Here is a 21,280-nt window from a genome sequence, read left to right on the forward strand (position 1 = left end):
CCATTCTACCCCTCCCCCCCCCCCTCCATTCTACCCCTCCCCCCCCCCTCCATTCTACCCCTCCCCCCCCCCCCTCCATTCTACCCCTCCCCCCTCCATTCTACCCCTCCCCCCTCCATTCTACCCCTCCCCCCCCCTCCATTCTACCCCTCCCCCCTCCATTCTACCCCTCCCCCCTCACTCATGAGAGACTTCCTTATTTTGGAACCTGACACACAACAGCCTCCGCTCCACAACCCCAGCAAAGGCCGTTACCCCTGAAGAGAGCTTAACTTCAGTGGGAGAAATGCAGTTGCACTGGCAAAGGCCATGTGACCAGATGTCACATGATCATCCATCACACGGTAACACATCATGTGATCATGATGTCATGTGGTCAAACCTCCCGGAATCTATCCAACCAGAGTTTGGTGGGCGGGGGGGGCTTGTTCAGTGTGAAAGAGACCATGCACATCCGCAGTGCAGCCTGAGAATGGCCAGAGATTGTGATGGTAAACCTGACTCTGGGTGGTAGTCACCACTGTTGTTTTAGTTTGTATATATTGGTATTACTGTAAGACACGGGGGTAGATCCCTGCCTGCTGGCTCCGCCCAGTAGGCGGAGTATAAATATGTGTGGGCTCTCCGAACAGCAGCCATTTCGCCAGCTGCTACAGGAGGCCACACATCTCTGCGGAATAAAGCCTCGATTACTCTCTACTCCTGTCTCGTCGTAATTGATAGTGCATCACTCTGATTGGAATGAAGGCGGCCTGCTTCATCCTGCGGCCTGTTACTCGAATGATTAGTGTGTGTCAGCAGCATTGACCAAGGTGGTCAGCGAGGGACCCCAAATCGTAACTTCCCAGCATCACTCAAAGCTAGCTCGCACTGTTCAAAGCCGACCCGCGCTTCTTAAAGGGGGAGCTGTGCTCGGGCCAGAGCAAGCAGGAGAAGCTCAGGATGTGGAACTGTTCCTGGGAATTGGTGACCGACCAGTGCAATATGGGGGAGAAGCAGCTCCGAGGTTTTCCGGACACTGCACTGGGCATCCCGTTGGAGGAGTTGGAAAGCGGGGGAAGGGGGAGTCCTGTATCAGCAGGGGGTGCTGGGGACCCTCCGGATTCCGAAGGCAGTGCTGCTCCCTACTGCTCCCCAGACCTGGAATACCTGACCGTAAAGTGCCGCCCATACTATCTTCCACGTGAGTTCACTTCAGCCATTATCACAGCGGTCTACATCCCACCCCAGGCAGAAGTGAGGAAGGCGCTGGATGAACTGTACACAGTCATAAACAACCATGAAACAGAACACCCGGAGGCCCTGTTCATTGTGGCCGGAGACTTCAACAAAGCCAACCTCAAGAGTGTACTGCCAAAATTCCACCAGCACATCTCCTGTACCACCCGGGGCGACAGCACTCTTGACCACTGCTACTCAAAAATCAAGGGCGCCTACCGTTCCATCCCCCGACCGCACTTTGGGAAATCAGACCATAAGACTGTGCTCCTTCTCCCGGCTTACAAGCAGAAACTCAAGCGGGAGAATCCAGCTAAGAAGGTTGTGCAGTGCTGGTCTGACGAGACAGAAGAGCTCTTACGTGACTGCTTGGAGACAGTGGACTGGTCCATATTTAAGAACTCAGCGACTAACTTAAATGAGTATGTCACCACCGTCACAAACTTCATCAGCAAATGTGTGGACGACTGCATGCCAAAGAAAGCAGTACGTACGTTCCCCAACCGGAAACCATGGCTCAACCGCGAGATTGACTCCCTACTGAAGGACAGATCTGAGGCGTTCAAGGCAGACGACCCTGTCCTATACAAGAAATCCAGGTACGACCTCCGCAAAGCCATCCGAGATGCCAAGAGAGAATATCAAACTAAGCTAGAGTCACAGACAGACTCTCGGCGGTTGTAGCAAGGACTAAGCAACATAACGGGCTACAAAGCGAAGCCGAGCAGTATCTCTGGCAGCAGTGCACCCCTCCCCGATGAACTTAACGCATTCTATGCTTGGTTTGAGCAGGTAACCAACAACCCGCTATCGAGTGCCCCAGCAACCCATAATTCACCCATACCCACCATCACAGTTTCCGAAGTCAGATCGGCCTTCCTGAAAGTGAACCCACAGAAGGCGATGGGCCCGGACGGGATCCCTGGTCGTGCACTCAGAATCTGCGCGGACCAGCTGGCAGAGGTATTCACAGACATCTTTAACCTATCCCTACTCCACTCCGAGGTCCCCACCTGCTTCAAGAAGACCACCATCATACCGGTACCAAAGAAGAACCAGGCAACGTGCCTCAATGACTACCGCCCGGTGGCCCTGACGTCAGTTGTAATGAAGTGCTTTGAGAGGCTGATCATGAAGCGCATCACCTCCATACTCCCGGAACGCCTTGACCCACTTCAATTCGCATACCGTCGCAACCGGTCCACATCAGACGCCATTTCCCTGGCCCTACACTCATCCCTAGAGCATCTCGAAAACAAGGACTCCTACATCAGACTCTTATTTATTGACTACAGCTCCGCCTTCAACACCATAATCCCAGCCAAGCTCATATCAAAGCTCCAAAACCTAGGACTTGGCTCTCCACTCTGCAACTGGATCCTTGACTTTCTGACCAACAGACCACAGTCAGTAAGAATGAACACCAACACCTCCTCCACAATAGTCCTCAACACCGGTGCCCCGCAAGGCTGCGTACTTAGCCCCCTACTCTACTCCCTGTACACACACGACTGCATGGCAAAACTTGGTTCCAACTCCATCTACAAGTTTGCTGACGATACGACCATAGTGGGCCGGATCTCGAACAACGACGAGTCTGAATACAGGAGGGAGATAGAGAACTTAGTGGAGTGGTGCAATGACAACAATCTCTCCCTTAATGCCAGCAAAACTAAAGAGCTGGTCATCGACTTCAGGAAGCATAGTACTGTACACACCCCTGTCAGCATCAACGGAGCCGAGGTAGAGATGGTGAACAGTTTCAAATTCCTAGGGGTGCACATCACCAAAAATCTATCCTGGTCCACTCATGTCGACGCTATCACCAAGAAAGCACTACAGCGCCTTTACTTCCTCAGGAAACTAAGGAAATTTGGCATGTCTACATTAAGCCTTACCAACTTTTACAGATGCACTATAGAGAGCATCCTCTCGGGCTGCATCACAGCCTGGTATGGCAACTGCTCGGCCCAGGACCGCAAGGAACTTCAGAGAGTCGTGAATACCGCCCAGTCCATCACACGAACCTGCCTCCCATCCATTGATTCCATCTACACCTCCCGCTGCCGGGAGAAAGCAGGCAGCATAATCAAGGATCCCTCCCACTCGGCTTACTCACTTTTCCAACTTCTTCCATCGGGCAGGAGATTCAGAAGTCTGAGAACACGGACGAACAGACTCAAAAACAGCTTCTTCCCCACTGTCACCAGACTCCTAAATGACCCTTTTATGGACTGTCCTCATTAACACTACACCCTGTCTGCTTCATCCGATGCCAATGCTTATGTAGTTACATTGTATATATTGTGTTGCCCTATTATGTATTCTCATGTATTTTCTTGAATTCTGTTTAATTCCCTTTCCTTCCCATGTACTGAATGATCTGTTGAGCTGCTTGCAGAAAAATACTTTTCACTGTACCTCGGTACACGTGACAATAAACAAATCCAATCCAATCCAGTGGGAATGGGCTAGACGTGGAGGTAGATACCCATGCAGTCAAGCGACAGGATCTGGACACAGTGGCGCCAAAAAGGTTCAAAGACCTGACCGCAGTCGTCGAGGTCGGTGAATGGAACCCCCAACACCGTACCGACATCACCCCTGATCTCACAGGCTGCGTCACGGATTACATATCAATCATTCACCGACCAACAATCTCTATCGATCAGCACTCAGACCCGATGTCTAGGGGTGGGCGATAAATTCTGACCGGGCCAGCCACACCCGTGTCCTGTGAAAGAATAAAAACAAATTCATCTGCTTCACCTCGGCCTCGCAAACCTGGGACTGCTGCAGCCACAGACCCAAACCTCACAGCTTTCACCAACTGCTATCTGATTCAACCATGTCAGACACATCAGCCCCAACACATTACACAGAAACATACCTGGAAAATAGAAGCAGGAGGAGGCCATTCGGCCCTTCGAGCCTGCTCCGCCATTCATTATGATCATGGCTGATCATCGCGTTCAATACCCTGATCCCGCCGTCCCACCATATCCCGTGATCCCTTTAGCCCCAAGAGCTGTGCGGGCAACAGGGTGGCACAGTGGGTAGCACTGTTGCTTCACTACTCCAAGGTCCCAAAAGAGCTATCAATCTGTCAATCCTTTCCGTGTCCGGGCCGGGTGAGGTTTCCCGTGTTGAGTCAAATTAAGCCGCAGGCTCCACTCCTGGTGGTGCCCTTCCGTCAATTCCTTTAAGTTTCAGCTTTGCAACCATACTCCCCCCGGAACCCAAAGACTTTGGTTCGATTCCCGGCTTGGGTCACTGTCTGTGCAGAGTGTGCAGGTTCTCCGCCTGTCTGCATGGGTTTCCTCCGGGCGCTCCGGTTTCCTCCCACAAGTCCCGAAAGTCGCGCTTGTTAGGTGAATTGGACATTCTGAATTTTCCCTCCGTGTACCCGAACAGGCGCCGGAGTGTGGCGACGAGGGGCTTTTCACAGTAACTTCATTCCAGTGTTAATGTAAGCCTACTTAAGAACATAAGAACATAAGAACTAGGAGCAGGAGTCGGCAATCTGGCCCCTCGAGCCTGCTCCACCATTCAATTAGATCATGGCTGATCTTTTGTGGACTCAGCTCCACTTTCCGGCCCGAACACCATAACCCTTAATCCCTTTATTCTTCAAAAAACTATCTATCTTTACCTCAAAAACATGTAATGAAGGAGCCTCAACTGCTTCACTGGGCGAGGAATTCTATAGATTCACAACCCTTTGGGTGAAGAAGTTCCTCCTAAACTTGTGACGATAAAGATTATAATTATAATTCCTTCTTGAAGTTACACAACGTTGTGGCCTCAACGACTTTCTGTGGTCGCGAATTCCACAAATTCACCACTCTCTGGGTGAAGACATTCCTCCGCACCTCAATCCCAGCCCTTATCCTCAAACTACGACCCCTAGTTCTGGATTCCGCCCTCACCGTCGGGAACATTCTTTCTGAATCTGCCCTGATTGCGCCACACTCCCGGCCACACTTGCCCTCTCTGGCAGGACGATCGGAGGAAGCCGGAGCTAAGTGGAGAGGGGTCAGGCATGTCATGGAGGAAGCAGTGCTGTCATTATTGGGACGGCCATTGCTGGGGCTGGAGTCAGCGGTGAGGCTGGGACCATCGATGGTGACGGTACCTTCTGAACTGATCCCCTTCCTCATATCTCCCCCCTTGTGGATGGTGTGAGAATACATCTCCCCTCTCCTCTCATCACAGCTCTCTCCTTCTCCCATTTTCTCCTTGAAGATGTCCAAGAGTTACAACCTATCCAGCTAAAGTTGCCACGGAGACACGGCACTATCAATCGATCCACACTCGCAGCCACCAGCTCTGAGCTGCATGGCTCAGAGGGAGGGGTGTTGTGGCGGCAGTGGGTGGCTCTGGACGTGGTGAGACACTGGACTTGGGTAGACATCAGCCAGGACAATCCTTTAAGGACAGCATCATGAATGAAATGAAATGAAATGAAAATCGCTTATTGTCACGAGTAGGCTTCAAATGAAGTTACTGTGAAAAGCCCCTAGTCGCCACATTCCGGCGCCTGTTCGGGGACGCTGTTACGGGAATCGAACCATGCTGCTGGCTTGCCTTGGTCTGCTTTCAAAGCCAGCGATTTAGCCCTGTGAGCTAAACAGCCCCTCAGAATACCCTCAGAAAGTGTAAAAGGAGGCCATTTGGCCCATTGAGTCTGCACCCACTCTCCGAAAGATTTCAACATCGCGCCGGAGCTTGGCGACTCTCTTCCAGCTCGCCCCCCCCCCTCGTCCCTTTTCTTTTATCTCCTATCAGCTTTCTGACCGACTAAAAGTATTTTCCTCTTATATAATTAGCAACAATGTTCTTCTACGTTTTCTTCCCTATGCTGCTCTTGCTCATGTATTTGCTTTGTTTGTCCCATTGTTCCGCACCGTCACCATTCACTGTTTGTCAATGTACCATTGGGTCAATGTTCTCTGTTGATTATTCTTTTTGTCTCCGATGTACGTACTGTGTACGTTCCCTCGGCCGCAGAAAAATACTTTTCACTGTACTTTAGTACATGTGACAATAAATCAAATCGAATCAAATCAAATAGCACTCTATCTCGGTCCACTCCCTCAATCTTATCCCCGTAACCCCTCCTAACCCGCACATCTTTGGACACTAAGGAGCAGTTTAGCACGGCCAGTTCACTTAACCTGCACATCTTTGGACTGTGGGAGGAAACCCACGCAGAAACGGGTAGAACGTGCAGACTCTGCACAGACAGTGACCCAAGGCCAGTATCGAACCTGGGTCCCTGGTGCTGTGAGGTAGTAGTGCTAACCACTGTGCCGTCGTGCCGGCCTAGTAGTTAGCTTTAGGTCGAGTTAACAACCCAACAGCACCCTCCAAACCTGCGACCTCTACCATCTGGAAGGGCGAGGGCAACATGGGGAATACTGCCAACTGGAAGTTACCCTGCGGTATTTTATGAGTGGTGTTTTCCACTCACAGGACACTGCCGTCAAACCAACCAGACGTTCTGCCGACCACACAACTGAGTAATGTGATGCGTGAATTTCAATGACAGGGTGATGCCAAGTTCAGAGTCCCAAGGTCTGGCGGATCGTAGTGAACAGCGCGTCCCATCTGCTGTAAACAATAGACAGAACACTGACCGTGCTCAGCCAACCCGTGCTCGCAAAACTCAGCACATGACGTCTAATGTTAGATGTGCTTTTGTGTTTGGACAGCACTTGTTGAACAATCCTGACTGCGCCAAGATGTCCACAAACAACCAATTTAAGATTATCATTTGCGTTTGCAACGTGGCTCTCCTACACTGGTTAGAAACTACGTATGTACGTACTCTGGGACAGGTTCGATGCAGGGAAAAAGAATATTTGCATTATCTTTCCTGACGGCTATTCACGTGCGGGGGAAAATATTTATACTCCGATTGAATTGGGACACCTTGTGACTGGCACCCTAACAGTTGCTCGTGGAGGTTAGACAGAATGGGCTGAATTTTACTGTGTGTTTCGGTGCCTCCCCCCCCCCCCCCCCCCCACCCCCGATGTCGCACCGGAAAATGGGTTCAATGCAGGATGGCAGGCGAGCTGCTGATGTTGTGCATCCATTCAGAGGCTTGATAGCTCTGAAGGTTCAACACTACCGCAGGGAGAGGTGAGGACGCTACCGAGGCAGTTTGGACACCTCGGAGAACCTCAAAGTGGAGGCAGCCTGAGACGTTAGGGGCGGGGTGGGAGGCAATGGGGGGAAGGCCCTGTTGTATTATGCTGCTTCGCGTAGCATAAGCTGCTTCCTTGATGTATGCTTTGTAAAAGGAAGCTATAGATTATGAAATGAGTTCAACATGTTTATTGAACTAATAGGGCAGCACAGTAGCACAGTGATTAGCACAGTTGCTTCACAGCTTCAGGGTCCCGGGTTCGATTCCTGTCTTGGGTCGCTGTTTGTGCGGAGTCTGCACATTCTCCTCATGACTGCGTGGGCTTCCTCCGGGGGCTCCAGTTTCCTCCCACAGTCCAAAGATTAGGTGGATTGGCCATGGTAAATTTCCCTCAGTGTCCAAAAAGGTGAGGTGGGGTTACCGGGTTACGGGGATACGGTGGTGCCGTGGGCCGAAGTCGGGTGCTCTTTCCAAGTAGCCGGTGCAGACTTGATGGGCCGAATGGCCTCCTTCTGCACTGCAAATTCTATGTTCTAACACAGTTCTGAAATGAGTTCGACTCTCTGCTAATCTCTCAGCCTATCTTTACCAGCCTGCTGTAAGCCACGTGCTGGGTGTGGTGCTGTTGATCAATCCTGATGTACCCTCGAGATGTCTGTCTGTGGAAAGAGACAGAGCCTGTGTGCCCTGTCCTTTCATATGTGTTGTGGTAATGTCACCTCTGGGTGTCTTGACTGCTCATTGGTTGTGTCCTATTCTAAGTGTTCATTAGCTGCATGTTTGCATATCATGACATCTCCGGTGCTCCCTCTAGTGCAGGGGTGGGCAAGCTACGGCCCGCGGGCCGCATGCAGCCCGACAAAGGTTTTTATGCGGCCCGCCAATGAGGTGCCCGGAATCATAACCGGCATTTTGAAAAGCCGCCGGGGAAAAGCCGCTGAAGTAAATACGCTTATTCAATAATTGGTGGGCCGCATAAAAACGCGCGTAGTGGGGTGGATGAGTGGGGCTGTCTCATTGGTCGGCTTAGTTGGGTGTGCGACCAATAGGAGTCCAGGTTACAAACAATAAGCCTTATTATTGTTTGTAACCTGGACTCCTATTGGTCGCACACCCAACTAAACCGACCAATAAGGCAGCCCCACTCATCCACCCCACTACGCGCGTTTTTATCGTTGACTCGGCCGGGCTGTGCTTCTGTCAGTGTTAAGGATCAGCACAAGCAACTTGACACCTGATTTCAACAAACTGGTAAATGACTGCAGTCAGATGCATCATTCTCATTGACATTGTTCTGTTACTTACTGAGTTACTTTGTTTTTCAAATAAATGTGCTTTTTCTTCTTTAAAGACCTTTTATTTTGGCTATTTAAAATATTAATTATTTTACTTACTATACTATGCGGCCCTTTAAAATTGTGAATTTCTGAATGTGGCCCTTGCACGGAAAAGTTTGCCCACCCCTGCTCTAGTGGTTACTTAGTCGTAGTGTATACATTAACCTCTTGTATACGGTGATGCATATCACCACAGGCCCCGAAGGGCCAAATGTATTTCATAGAATTTACAGTGTAGAAGGACGCCATTCGGCCCATCGAGTCTGCACCGGCTCCTGGAAAGAGCACCCTACCCAAGGTCAACCCTATCTCCACCCTCCACTACCTCCACCCTATCCCCATAACCCAGTAACCCCGCCCAACACTAAGGGCAATTTTGGACAATAAGGGCAATTTATCATGGTCAATCCACCTAACCTGCACATCTTTGGACTGTGGGAGGAAACCGGAGCACCCGGAGGAAACCCACGCAGACACGGGGAGGATGTGCAGACTCCGCACAGACAGTGACCCAGCGGGGAATCGAACCTGTGACTCTGGAGCTGTGAAGTGATTGTGCTAACCACTATGCTACCGTGCTTTGTTCCTTCAGAGAAGTGGATCCTTGTTGTGGTAACGCTGTATAACAGTTCCTTCATTTGTTTTTCCTCAGATTCCAAGCTTTCCACATTTACCCCAGACCTCTGACCTCGACACGATGTCATCCACGGCCACTGACCTGGACAACATGGATGTCCAGCGCCAGTACAAGCTCAGCAGTCGGTGGGAGAACTCGGACACCCAGTGGGAAGAGGAACATAGCACATCCAAACTTTTTGAATCCTCCAGGATCAAAGCCCTCGCTGGTGAGTCTCACCCCGGCTCCCTTTGTAAATACCCCCTCTCCCGAATAAATACCCCCTCACTACCCCTGCACTGGAGTAAGTACCCCTCACTGCAGCGAATACCCTCACTACAGCAGATAACCCATCACTAGAATAAATACCTCCTCAATGCAGCAAATAACCTCCTCATTACAGTCAATACCTCTCGCTGCAATTAATACTCCTAACTCCAACCCTGGACGTCCATGATTTGCACAGTAGATGTGAAATCAATGTGCCACAGAAAATTAATCCACTTCATTTCAGGAGCAGTGTCCTTTTGATGAAGTGATAATCTTAGAATCACCTGCCAAGATTCCTGCCTGCCTCAAGGAATTTTTTTTTTTTACAAGTGTGGAACCACATTCCTTCAGTTTTTATTTGTTGGGGAGATTTCAAATGTCCAGGACAAATCGGCCGAGTTGATTGGTGTCATAATATACTCACAGGTACATGATGGTGCATAGACACACACTGACTGACACACTGCAAGACCAATCAACACACAGAACACAGCAGCCAATCACCAGACAGGGCCCGGTCACTATGAAGCCAGAGGGCACTAGTTTTCCCGCTCATTCGGGATGCAGCCTCTGAAACAGCCGGAGCCCGTAATCAGTAGCACGAACATCTACCATGTGCCAGAAGTATAGTCTGGTCAGGTTAGCCCTAGGTCTTCAGTCAACAGTCTTCAGGCACCCCATCCACCAACTCGAATATTCACTCCCCTCACCGATGACGCACAGCTGTGTGTACCATCGACAAGGTGCGTTGACAGCAACTCGCCAAAGCCACTTCGACCGCACTTTGCAAACTCGCAATCTCTACCACCAAGAAGGCCCAAGGGCAGCAGGTACCTGGGAACGCCACCACCTGCAAATGCCCCTCCAAGCCAATCACCATCCTGACTGGGAAAAATATCGGCCGCTCCTTCACTGTCGCTGGGTCAAAATCCTGGAACTCCCTCCCTAACTGCACAGTGGGTGTACCTACACCACGGGACTGCAGCGGTTCAAGAAGGCAGCTCACCCCCATCTTCTCAAAGGGGCAATTGGGGATGGGCAACGCCATTTCACATCCCGTGAAAGAATAAAATAATTTAAAGTAATTGAATGTTCATTTCGGTCTCTTTCCGCTCTCTGGGCATTGGGTTTAAGGCAGGCTATCTCACGTTGAAAGGAGTTGCCTGTCGAAAATGTGTCTGCAGCCAGCATTCCATTCACAAGATGAGACCTTCCTCCTTCATCCCGGAAGAACCTGTTGGAAGAGCCAGCGGCAAGCTGGAGGTGTGGGTGGGAAGGTTTGAGCCGGGGAGTCAGGAAGCTCACTGCCTGGGGCGGCTTGAGGTGGGGTGGGAGTGGAGGGTGGGGGGGGGGGGAAGATGGGATATAAATGTGGCGGAACGGTAGCACAATGATTAACACTGTTGCTTGACAGCGCCAGGGTCCCAGGTTCGATTCCCGGCTTGGGTCGCTGTCTGTGCGGAGTCTGCGCATTCCCCCCCCCCCCCCGTGTCTGCGTGGGTTTCCTCCGGGTGCTCCGGTTTCCGCCTACAAGCCCCGAAAGACGTGCTTGTTGGGTGAATTCTGAATTCTCCCTCAGTGTACCCGAACAGGCGCCTGGATGTGGCGACTAGGGGCTTTTCACAGTAACTTCATTGCAGTGTTAATGTATGCCTACTTGTGACAATAATAAAGATTATTATTATTGTGGCAACCTGACCTTCACAATGAACCCGGCATTGACTTGACCCGAGCTGTGACCTGATCCTTGCTTTGATCAGGGCAGTGATCAGACCCCCTCTCCGTAACCGCCTCTGATTTTGGACAGTCCTATCTGCTTTCTTGTTGAGCTTGAAGTGTTGAGATCGCAGAAGCGACTCCCGTATTACCCCCTTGTTGGCTGATAGAGGGGTGTTTCCTCCAGATAGATGGGACTTTGTCTGAATGGCCTTTGCACAGAGCGTGCGTGAGGGGATGGATTTTGTCCTGGCTCAATAGTGTCTCTGATCCAGAAATCCTGGCGTCTGCAGAATCTTCCTGACCGTGACTCAGTTATTGAGGGAGTTACTCTTGGTAACGTCCCTCGGGAGGTACTAAGCAGTGTGTTCATTGGATGGTTCTTCCTTGTCTTTGTCTTTCAGATGAGCGCGATGCTGTACAGAAGAAGACCTTTACAAAATGGATGAATTCTCACCTGGCCCGGGTGCTGTGTCGGGTCACGGACATGTATGTGGACCTCCGTGATGGCTGCGTGTTGACCAAACTGCTGGAAGTTCTATCAGGAGAGCAGCTGGTAAAAGCTTTCCCCTGCCCTAGCTACTCCTGCCCCTTGCTGATTGTCCTTGTCCCTGATCCCTGTTTCCTATCCATGCTAATATGTATATATGGGATGTCTTTCTGCACGTACACAGAGTATTGTGTGCTGTCTTGGTCTCCTTCTCTGAGGAAGGATGTTCTTGCTCCAGAGGGAGCTCAGCGAAGGTTTACCAGACGGATTCCAGGGATGGCGGGACTGACGCGTGAGGAGAGATTGAATCAGTTCGGATTGTATTTAGGATTGTATTCGCTGGAATTCAGAAAATGAGGGGGGGATCTCATAGAAACCTATAAAATTCTAACAGGACTGGACAGGGTAGATGCAGGGAAGACGTTCCCGATGGTGGGTGTGTCCAGAACCAGGGGTCACAGTTTGAGGATGCGGGGTAGACCATTTAGGACAGAGATGAGGAGAAATTCCCTCACCTGTGGTCACCTTCACCTGTGGTCGGCCTGTGGGATTTGTTACCACAGGAAGTAGTTGAGGCCAAAATAGAGCATGTTTTCATTTAGATGTAGCACTTGGGGCAAAGGGGATCAAGGAATATGGGAGGGATTAGGCTATTGAATTGTATGATCAGCCGTGATCAGAATGAGTGGCAGAACAGGCTCGAAGGGCTGAATGGCCTCCTCCTGCTCCTATTTTCTATTACCACCAACTTCACCTTGTGATCAACTTTTCATGTGACATCTTATCAAATGCCTTTTGAAAGTCTAAATACATTACATCTACAGGTTCCCCTTTATCCATTCTGCTTGTTACATCCACAACGTATTTTAAATAGAGTTGTCAAACATGGTTTCCCTTTCACAAATCAATGTTGGCTCTGCCTAAACATGTGCTGATTTTCTTAATGCCCTGTTACCATTTCCTTAATCATGGTTTCCAGCATTAGTCATGGGAGTTAAGAAATGCTTTTGTCTTATCACATGGCTTCAGTGACGTCATCGTGTGGGTGGAGCTGGGCTGTGGCCGTGGGAGTTGGTTTTACTTTCGCTTTGGGTTTGGGGCTGTTTTGTGACTCTGCGTTTTTTGCTTTTGTTTTCACATTTGGCTGCTATTCAACAGAGGCCTTCAGCACTTTTAATCAAAAACAAGCCTTATTCTACAAATTTAGTTAACCTTTTTATAAACACACACAGTAAGCATTTTTTATCAACCACCAACATAAATACCAAGATACTTTTCTTTCTGAGTAAAGCAGCCGTCTGGTTGGACCACACCTTGGAAAAAGGGGCACTGGTTTATGGGATCTTGTTATTAAATTGGAACAGTTAAAGGGGGGAATTTATTAAGGATTATACATAGAATACTGTAGCTGTGTGGGGTATTTATGTTGGTAGTCGATAAAAATGCTTACTGTGTGTGTTTATAAAAAGGTTAACTAAATTCGTAGAACAAGGCTTGTTTTTGATTAAAAGTACTAAAGGCCTCGTTGAATAACCTGTAAGACAGGCCCTTGTGCTCATCGTCACCAAAATCAATAAACAGTTGTAGGTCAGGTGAACTCCATGATAGACTTTGGAGTTTTCTAAACCCTGGCCCACAACATATATGTATGTGGGTTGTTGTTGTTGTTGTGTGAAATGTCTCTTTAAGAACCAGGTCGCGCTCGACTATTCTAGAATGTTTGGAATTTTATCAAATCATAACCAGCTCATCCCTGATCTCTGCAGCGATCTCTTTTAGAACGTTGGAATGTGGGCCATCAGGTCCCGGTTTAATCCCAATAGTTGCTCCATTGTTTATCTCCTACTGGCGTTTGTTGCTTTCAGTTTCTCACTGTCTCTAAGCCCTTCGGTCTCGCTCTATTTTGGTGCGTTTCTTGTGTCTTCCGCTGTGAAAACAGACACAAAATATTTGTTGATCATCTCTGCTATTTTCTTATTCCCCATTACAATTTCTCCTGCCTCAACCTTCAAGGAAATCATGACTGCTTTTGCTACTCTCCTCCTTTCTATAAACTCGAAGAAGCTCTGACAACCTGCTTTTATATTTCCCGCTCGTTGACCTTAATTTCACTTTCTCCTCTATATTCCAATTTTCCCCCATCCGTAACAGCTTTCCTGGCCATCCTCCGACGGGTTCTTCAAACTTCAGACTTATTATTCTTCTTGGCAATATTGTAAACCTCTTCTCTTAATCATTACCATCGCTGAATCTCCCAACAATCGACACCTTGGGGGTTACCATTGATCAGAAACTGAACTGGACCCGCCACATTAATACTATGGCTACCAGGGCAGGTCAAAGGCTAGGAATCTAGCGGTGAGTAACCCCCCCCCCCCCCCTCCCCCCCCCCAAAGCCTGTCCACCATGTACAAGGCACAAGTCAGGAGTGTACTGGAATACTTTCCATTTGCCTGGATGAGTGCAGCTCCAACAACACTCAAGGTTAGGTGCATTGGCCATGATAAATTGCCCTTAGTGTCTAAAATTGCCCTTAGTGTTGGGTGGGGTTACTGGGTTATGGGGATAGGGTGGAGGTGTTGACCTTGGGTAGGGTGTTCTTTCCAGGAGTCGGTGCAGACTCGATGGGCCGAATGGCCTCCTTCTGCACTGTAAATTCTATAATAATCTATGATAATCAAGAAGCTCGACACAACCAAGGACAAAGCCGCCCCGCTTGATTTCTCCCCTTCCACAAACATTCAAACCCTCCGCCACCGACGCACAGTGGCAGCCGTGTGTACCATCTACAAGATGCCCTGCAGTAACTCACCAAGGTTCCTTAGGCAGCACCTTCCAAACCCACGACCGCTACCATCTAGAAGGACAAGAGCAACCTGGGAACCCCACCACCTGGAGATTCCCCTCCAAGTCACCCACTGACGGGAATGGTCAGAAAATTCCACCACCTATTTATTTCCCAATGGGATACTCCTTGAAAACTACCTCTTTGACCAAACGGTCATACATCGCCTTCAATTACTCAATAGCGTTTCATCGAATTTCTACAGAGCAGAAGGCGGCTATTCGGCCCCTCGAGTCTGCACCGACACTCCGAAAGAACACTCTACTTAGGCCCGCTCCCCCGCCCTATCTCCACCACCCCGCGTGTTCATCATGGCCAATCCACCTGACCTGCACATCTTTGGACTGTGGGAGGAAACCGGAGCACCTGGAGGAATCCCACACACATATAGGGAGGAAGTGCAAACTCCACCCAGACAGTCACCCGAGGCTGGGACCAAACCCGGGTCCCTGTGAGGCAGCAGTGCTAACCGCTGTGCCACCCAGCCGCCCCCTGATGTCACATTTTGTTTCAGAACATTCCTGCAAAGCATCTTGGGACCACATACATGAGTGCTGGTTGGTGCCGACAGGAGTGTCGATGATGTGAATGCGTTGGTGATGCGGAGTGCGTCGGTGATGGGCGTTTGTTGGTATTGACCATCCTCTCACTCTCTTCCTATAGCCCAAGCCAACGCGGGGACGGATGCGAATCCATTCCCTGGAGAACGTGGACAAGGCACTGCAGTTCCTGAAGGAGCAGCGGGTTCACTTGGAGAATGTGGGCTCGCATGACATCGTGGATGGAAACCACCGGCTCACCCTCGGCCTCATCTGGACCATCATCCTCCGGTTCCAGGTATCGGCTGCCTGAAAGGGTAGTGGGGCTGTTCCGTCCATTGCCGAGGACCAGCCTGACTGGGGTGTCCACGTCAGTGCCTGCCCTCCTGGGGAAGAAAAGTTTAAGCACACGCCTGAAAGTTGGGGTCGTCATTGCCTCAGGTCAGGGGTCGGGGATGAGGGAGAGAGAGAGAGGGGAAGGAGATGATGCGGGCGGGTAGGAAAGGGAGTGAGAGGTTGGGGGTGGAGCAAGGGAGGGGAGTGTGGAGGTGGGGCTGGAATTGGAGTTGGGAGGAAGTGAGGGAAGGCGTTAAGAGTGGGGGAAGGGGCAGCACAGCGGCGCAGTGGTTAGCATTACTGCCTCACGGCGCCGAGGTCCCAGGTTTGATCCCAGCTCTGGGTCACTGTCCGTGTGGAGTTTGCACGTTCTCCCCGTGTTTGTGTGGGGGTCGCCCCCACAACCCAAAAATGCGCCGGGTAGGTGGATTGGCCACGCTAAATTGCCCCTTAATTGGAAGAAACGAATTGGGTACTCTAAATTGGAAAATAAAGAGTGGGGGAGGGACATGAGGGCGAGGGGAAGGAGGGGGATGCGAGAGAGGGGGGAAAGGGGTTGAAGGGAGGAGCTGAGAGGGTGGGTGAGTGCTGGAAGAGGGGCTGGGTGGGGAGGGGCTAGGGATTCGAGTGGGAGGAGCTGAGGGTAAGTGCTTGTGGTGGGGGAGTGCGATTGGAGGGAGAGGGACTGTGAGTGGGGAAGGCCCAGGCCGAGAGCTTTAGTTTGCCAATGCATTGTACAGGGTAAGGAGTGAGCATGGGGCGGATGGAGCTCAGAGGGAGCTGGATTCTCCTGGTGTTTCACACACTTTGTTGATGCCTGTGTTTTAGATCCAGGTGATTAAAATTGAAACAGAAGATAATCGAGAGACCCGTTCAGCCAAAGATGCCCTCCTGCTGTGGTGTCAGATGAAGACGGCAGGGTGAGTGATTGTACCAACAAGAGTTCACTGCCTGTGAGGGGTCAGAGGGTACTGGCTTGGGGTCAGAGGGCACACCTCCTCTCCTTCCCCTACTAGCCAAATGAAGCTGCTGAGCGTTATTCTGCACTGCGTTGATTAATCACTAGTGTTGCTGCATTATTATCCCCACACCCTTCCCAAATGGAAGTGGGGGGGGGGGGGGGGGGGTGGAGGGAGACAAACGTGATTGGACAGATTAGTGTGCATAGAACATAGAACAGTACAGCACAGAACAGGCCCTTCGGCCCTCGATGTTGTGCCGAGCAATGATCACCCTACTCAAACCCACGTATCCACCCTATACCCGTAACCCAACAACCCCCCCCCCCCCCCCCCTTCCCCCCTCCCCCCTTAACCTTACTATTAGGACACTACGGGCAATTTAGCATGGCCAATCCACCTAACCCGCACATCTTTGGACTGTGGGAGGAAACCGGAGCACCCGGAGGAAACCCACGCAGACACGGGGAGGACGTGCAGACTCCACACAGACAGTGACCCAGCCGGGAATCGAACCTGGGACCCTGGAGCTGTGAAGAGCTGGGTGTAGTTTTATTTCAATGGCCAGCATTTATTGCCCATCCCTAATAACCCTTGAACAGAGCTAGGCCATTTTGGAGGGCAATGAAGAGTCAACCACATCGCTGTGTGGAGTCTGGAGTCACATGTAGGCCAGGCCGGGTAAGGACAGCAGATTTCCTTCCCTAAAGGGTGCATTAGCGAACCAGATGGGTTTTTACGACACCGATTCTGGTCGCTCCTGTGCACCGCAACTAATGAAACCCCCCATGGACGTCTCTTTGCCTTCCCCAGGAAGTCCACCTCCGGGGTATCGCTCCCAACGTGGCTGGCAGCTCCAGGACCCGTTCTCCTCCGTAGACACGTTCGACTCCACAAGGCGGACCCGTTGGTTGAGAGGGTACAGCTACTTCACGCCAACCCGCAGTGCGCTTACGTAGCGTACCCCGACGGCCGCCAAGACACAGTCTCCCCCAGGGACCTGGCACCAGCTGGTTCCCCACACACTCCCCCCCTCCAATCCGGCGCCACCCTCCTTTCCCCCGGCACACCCCACCGCAGCCCCCTCTCTGGGACAATCCGTCCTCCCCTTGCCCACACCCGGGGATGAAGAGGATTTTGACACACTCCCGGAGTCACCGAAGACCAAGCCGCCGCCGGAGTTGCCACCAGCACTACGGCGCTCTCGACGACAGATCAAGGCATCGGACCGCCTGAATTTGTAATATTATCTGTAATTTTTAAACACAATTTCCTCAATATAGTTCTCCACCACCCCCGCCGGACTCATTTTTTTAACAGGGGGTGAATGTGATAGTCACGACTGATGTATACATTGTATATAGAGGATGTTGATATAGGTGCTTTATGGTAAGGCCCCTGTACTACAGGTATCGGGGTAGATCCCTGTCTGCTGGCTCTGCCCAGTAGGCGGAGTATAAATATGTGTGCTCCCCGTACAGCAGCCATTTCGTCAGCTGCTGTAGGAGGCCACACATCCCAGTGTAATAAAGCCTCAATTCCATCCTCCTCTCGTCTTTGCGTAATTGATAGTGCATCAATGAGCACCCTACCCACATCCATTCCCACGCCCTATCCCCATAACTCCGCCTAATCTGCCCATCCCTGGACACTAAAGGGCCATTTTACCATGACCAATCCACCTAACCTGCCCCTGCGGTGCGCACCGGTCATGGAGGGTCTCGGGTGGGGCATCAGGACACCACGCCCCCCTCCAGGGACACCCAGGCACGAACATAACCACGGATGAGAGGCGGACAGTTGGGTCGAATGACCCCCCTCTTGACCGGACCTGTCGATGGCCACCTTGACCAGGCCCAGAGGCAGGCTAACAAAGGGGTGCTCTGCCCTCCCTGTCACCTCCCCCCACTGTACATTTTTCACTTTATATTCTTTTGGTAAACAATAAAAATAAACAAGTTAACAAATAAAGTCACAAACCATTTCAAGGGGAATTGTAACGAAAAGACAAAAACTTTAAAACCTTATGAAATAAAGTTAAAGTAACTTTCCCCGGAGCTGATCATGCACCTCCAGCACAGCGGTGCCCACCGGTACGGTGGGCCTCTTGGGCACTGGCAGACATCACCCTCTCCAGAGACACCCAGGCGCGAATGTAGCCACGGAGGAGAGACAGACAGTTGGACCAAGTGATCCCCCTTGACCTCTGACTGCCTGGGCCGATTAGTGGCCACATTGAAATGAAATGAAAATCGCTTATTGTCACGAGTAGGCTTCAAATGAAGTTACTGTGAAAAGCCCCTAGTCGCCACATTCCGGCGCCTGTTCAGGGAGGCTGTTACGGGAATCGAACCGTGCTGCTGGCTTGCCTTGGTCTGCTTTCAAAGCTAGCGATTAGCCCTGTGAGCTAAACAGCCCCTGTGGCCGAGCCGAGTAGGTCACCCCTCTGCAAGTCTCCCTTTGTCCTCTTTTGTCTTTCCGATTGGTGTGGGAAGGCCAGTGTGTCACGAGAATGGGTGTGTTGGCCGACCTACTGACGGCAAGTCATGTGATGGGACCTCCAGGAATACATTTAACCACAGTTGGCAACCCGAACTGAATAGAATACATAAGAACATAAGAACGAGGAGCAGGAGTAGGCCATCTGGCCCCTCGAGCCTGCTCCGCCATTCAATTAGATCATGGCTGATCTTTTGTGGACTCAGCTCCACTTTCCGGCCCGAACACTATAACCCTTAATCCCTTTAGTCTTCAAAAAACTATCTATCTTTACCTTAAAACCATGTAATGAAGGAGCCTCAACTGCTTCACTGGGCAAGGAATTCCATAGATTCACAACCCTTTGGGTGAAGAAGTTCCTCCTAAACTCAGTCTTAAATCTACTTCCCCTTATTTTGAGGCTATGTCCCCTAGTTCTGCTGTCACCCGCCAGTGGAAACAACCTGCCCGCATCTATCCTATCTATTCCCTTCATAATTTTAAATGTTTCTATAAGATCCCCCCTCATCCTTCTAAATTCCAACGAGTACAGTCCCAATCTACTCAACCTCTCCTCATATTTGTGTTTGTGTTTTATTTTCATTCTCAGATATCCGGGCGTGAACATCCAGAACTTCACCAGCAGCTGGAGCGATGGCCTTGCCTTTAATGCTCTCATCCACAAACACAGGTACGTGGCTCTGGGTCGATGGGCTCTGACGTTGGGCACTCACTGTGTGCACTGCGGAGACATGGGAGGCACTGTTCGAAGGGCAGGGTTGTACCAGACACTGGCCAGTGGTTGCCTAGTGCCGTTGCCCAGTGTTAGACGATGCCACTGTTCCCCGGGGGAGTGCGGAATGTCCATGAGTGAGGGAATAATGCCACGGCCACATGGAGGAGGCGGAAGGAGGAACGAGAGAGGTAGAGGGTCCCTCCCTGCCACCCTCCTGGCAGATTAAATATCTCCCCCTCCCACCGTCTCCAAACCCACCCTTAGGCCGAGATTTTCCTAGCACAGGGATGTAGGGGGCCAGCCAGAATTCCACTGACTTTCAGTGGGACTGGACAATCCCGGCAACGGGCGGCCTGGTGAATCCCATCCTTAGAATGGGAACTTCCCGCGTAAACTGATCACTGTGCAGTTGTACTGTCACTCTACTTTCTCTTGTTCTCTCCCTTTCTCTCTCTTTGCCTTTCCATCTCTTTCCTTTCCATCTCCCTGTCTCTCTCCCTTTCTCTTTTTCTTTTCCGCCTCCCTCTCTCCCTTTCTCTCTCTTTTCCTCTATCTTGCCTTTCTCCGTCCCTTTCTCTTTACCTCTCCTTGCTCTCTCGTTTTTCTCGCTCCTTTCTCTTTCCCTCTCTCATTAGCACACTGGGCTAAACAGCTGGCTTTTAAAGCAGACCAAGACAGGCCAGCAGCACGGTTCAATTCCCGTACCGGCCTCCCCGAACAGGCGCCGGAATGTGGCGACTAGGAGCTTTTCACAGTACTTCATTGAAGGCTACTTGTGACAATAAGCAATTTTCATTTCATTTCATCGAGACCAAAAGAAATTCGAACTTCCAGTTTAGAGCTGAAAAGAATTTCACATTTTAAGGTTTTTACTGTAATAAGTGACTAAAAGCACTGCTAACCAAAGAATATTTTTTTGGGCTACTTATGCTTTAATCTACAGAAAGACTGTTCCACTTTTATATTCACCATGTGTCGCAGTCTACATAGAATTATAGGTCTTATAGCTACGACGATAGTTACGACCAGCGTCCAATGGGTTCATTTTCTTCTGTATTGCTCAGTTGTAAAATTGAGTCACCTCCCTCAGTTTGAGAGTTTCCCAAAATCACTCTCAGCAGCACAGCGCGCTCCGATGATTCTTCTCCCTCCCTGATCACGCCAGGACGAAGCTCCTGGATTTCTTAGATGGCCGCGGAATGACTTTCTGTGACTGGATACTGCCGCCCTCCTGTGGCCAACATCAGCAGCGCGCACAGTTCCTGCCGCCACTTCTCTCCGTTGACGATAACAACTGCTGCCCTCTTCCTCCCTCGCTAACTCTTCCTCCCCGAAAGCTTGGAGCCGGCAAGTCTATTCACTGTAAGCTGTCCTTGCCCTCTGTTCCCAGGTGTAAGGATGTCACACCTTTCTCAGCACAACCCTTGACCAAGACTGGCTTAATTCGGGCAGTGAGTGGAACAATCACATGAGCCCCTTCATTTTAATCTAAGTTCAAAGGTAACTTATGAACGTCAAAACTGTAATGCTTACTTCCCCTCCCTTTCAGTTTCTCTCTTTTTCTCTGCCTTCTTCCCCTCTCTCCC

General features: G+C 50.7%; 1 protein-coding gene across 1 annotated transcript in view; it reads left to right on the plus strand.

The window, feature by feature from the left end:
- LOC119957859 (spectrin beta chain, non-erythrocytic 4-like) overlaps nucleotides 1–21,280 on the plus strand; it is a 225,308-nt gene that overhangs the window by 16,436 nt on the left and 187,592 nt on the right. The window contains 5 exon segments of the mRNA XM_038786016.1: nucleotides 9,362–9,554; nucleotides 11,716–11,867; nucleotides 15,310–15,483; nucleotides 16,350–16,441; nucleotides 19,569–19,649. Of these exon segments, the coding sequence (XP_038641944.1) occupies nucleotides 9,407–9,554; nucleotides 11,716–11,867; nucleotides 15,310–15,483; nucleotides 16,350–16,441; nucleotides 19,569–19,649 (647 nt within the window). The 5' untranslated portion in view covers nucleotides 9,362–9,406.

The sequence above is a fragment of the Scyliorhinus canicula genome, chromosome 27 (genome assembly GCF_902713615.1).
Source record: "Scyliorhinus canicula chromosome 27, sScyCan1.1, whole genome shotgun sequence".
Classification (NCBI taxonomy): Eukaryota; Metazoa; Chordata; class Chondrichthyes; order Carcharhiniformes; family Scyliorhinidae; genus Scyliorhinus; species Scyliorhinus canicula.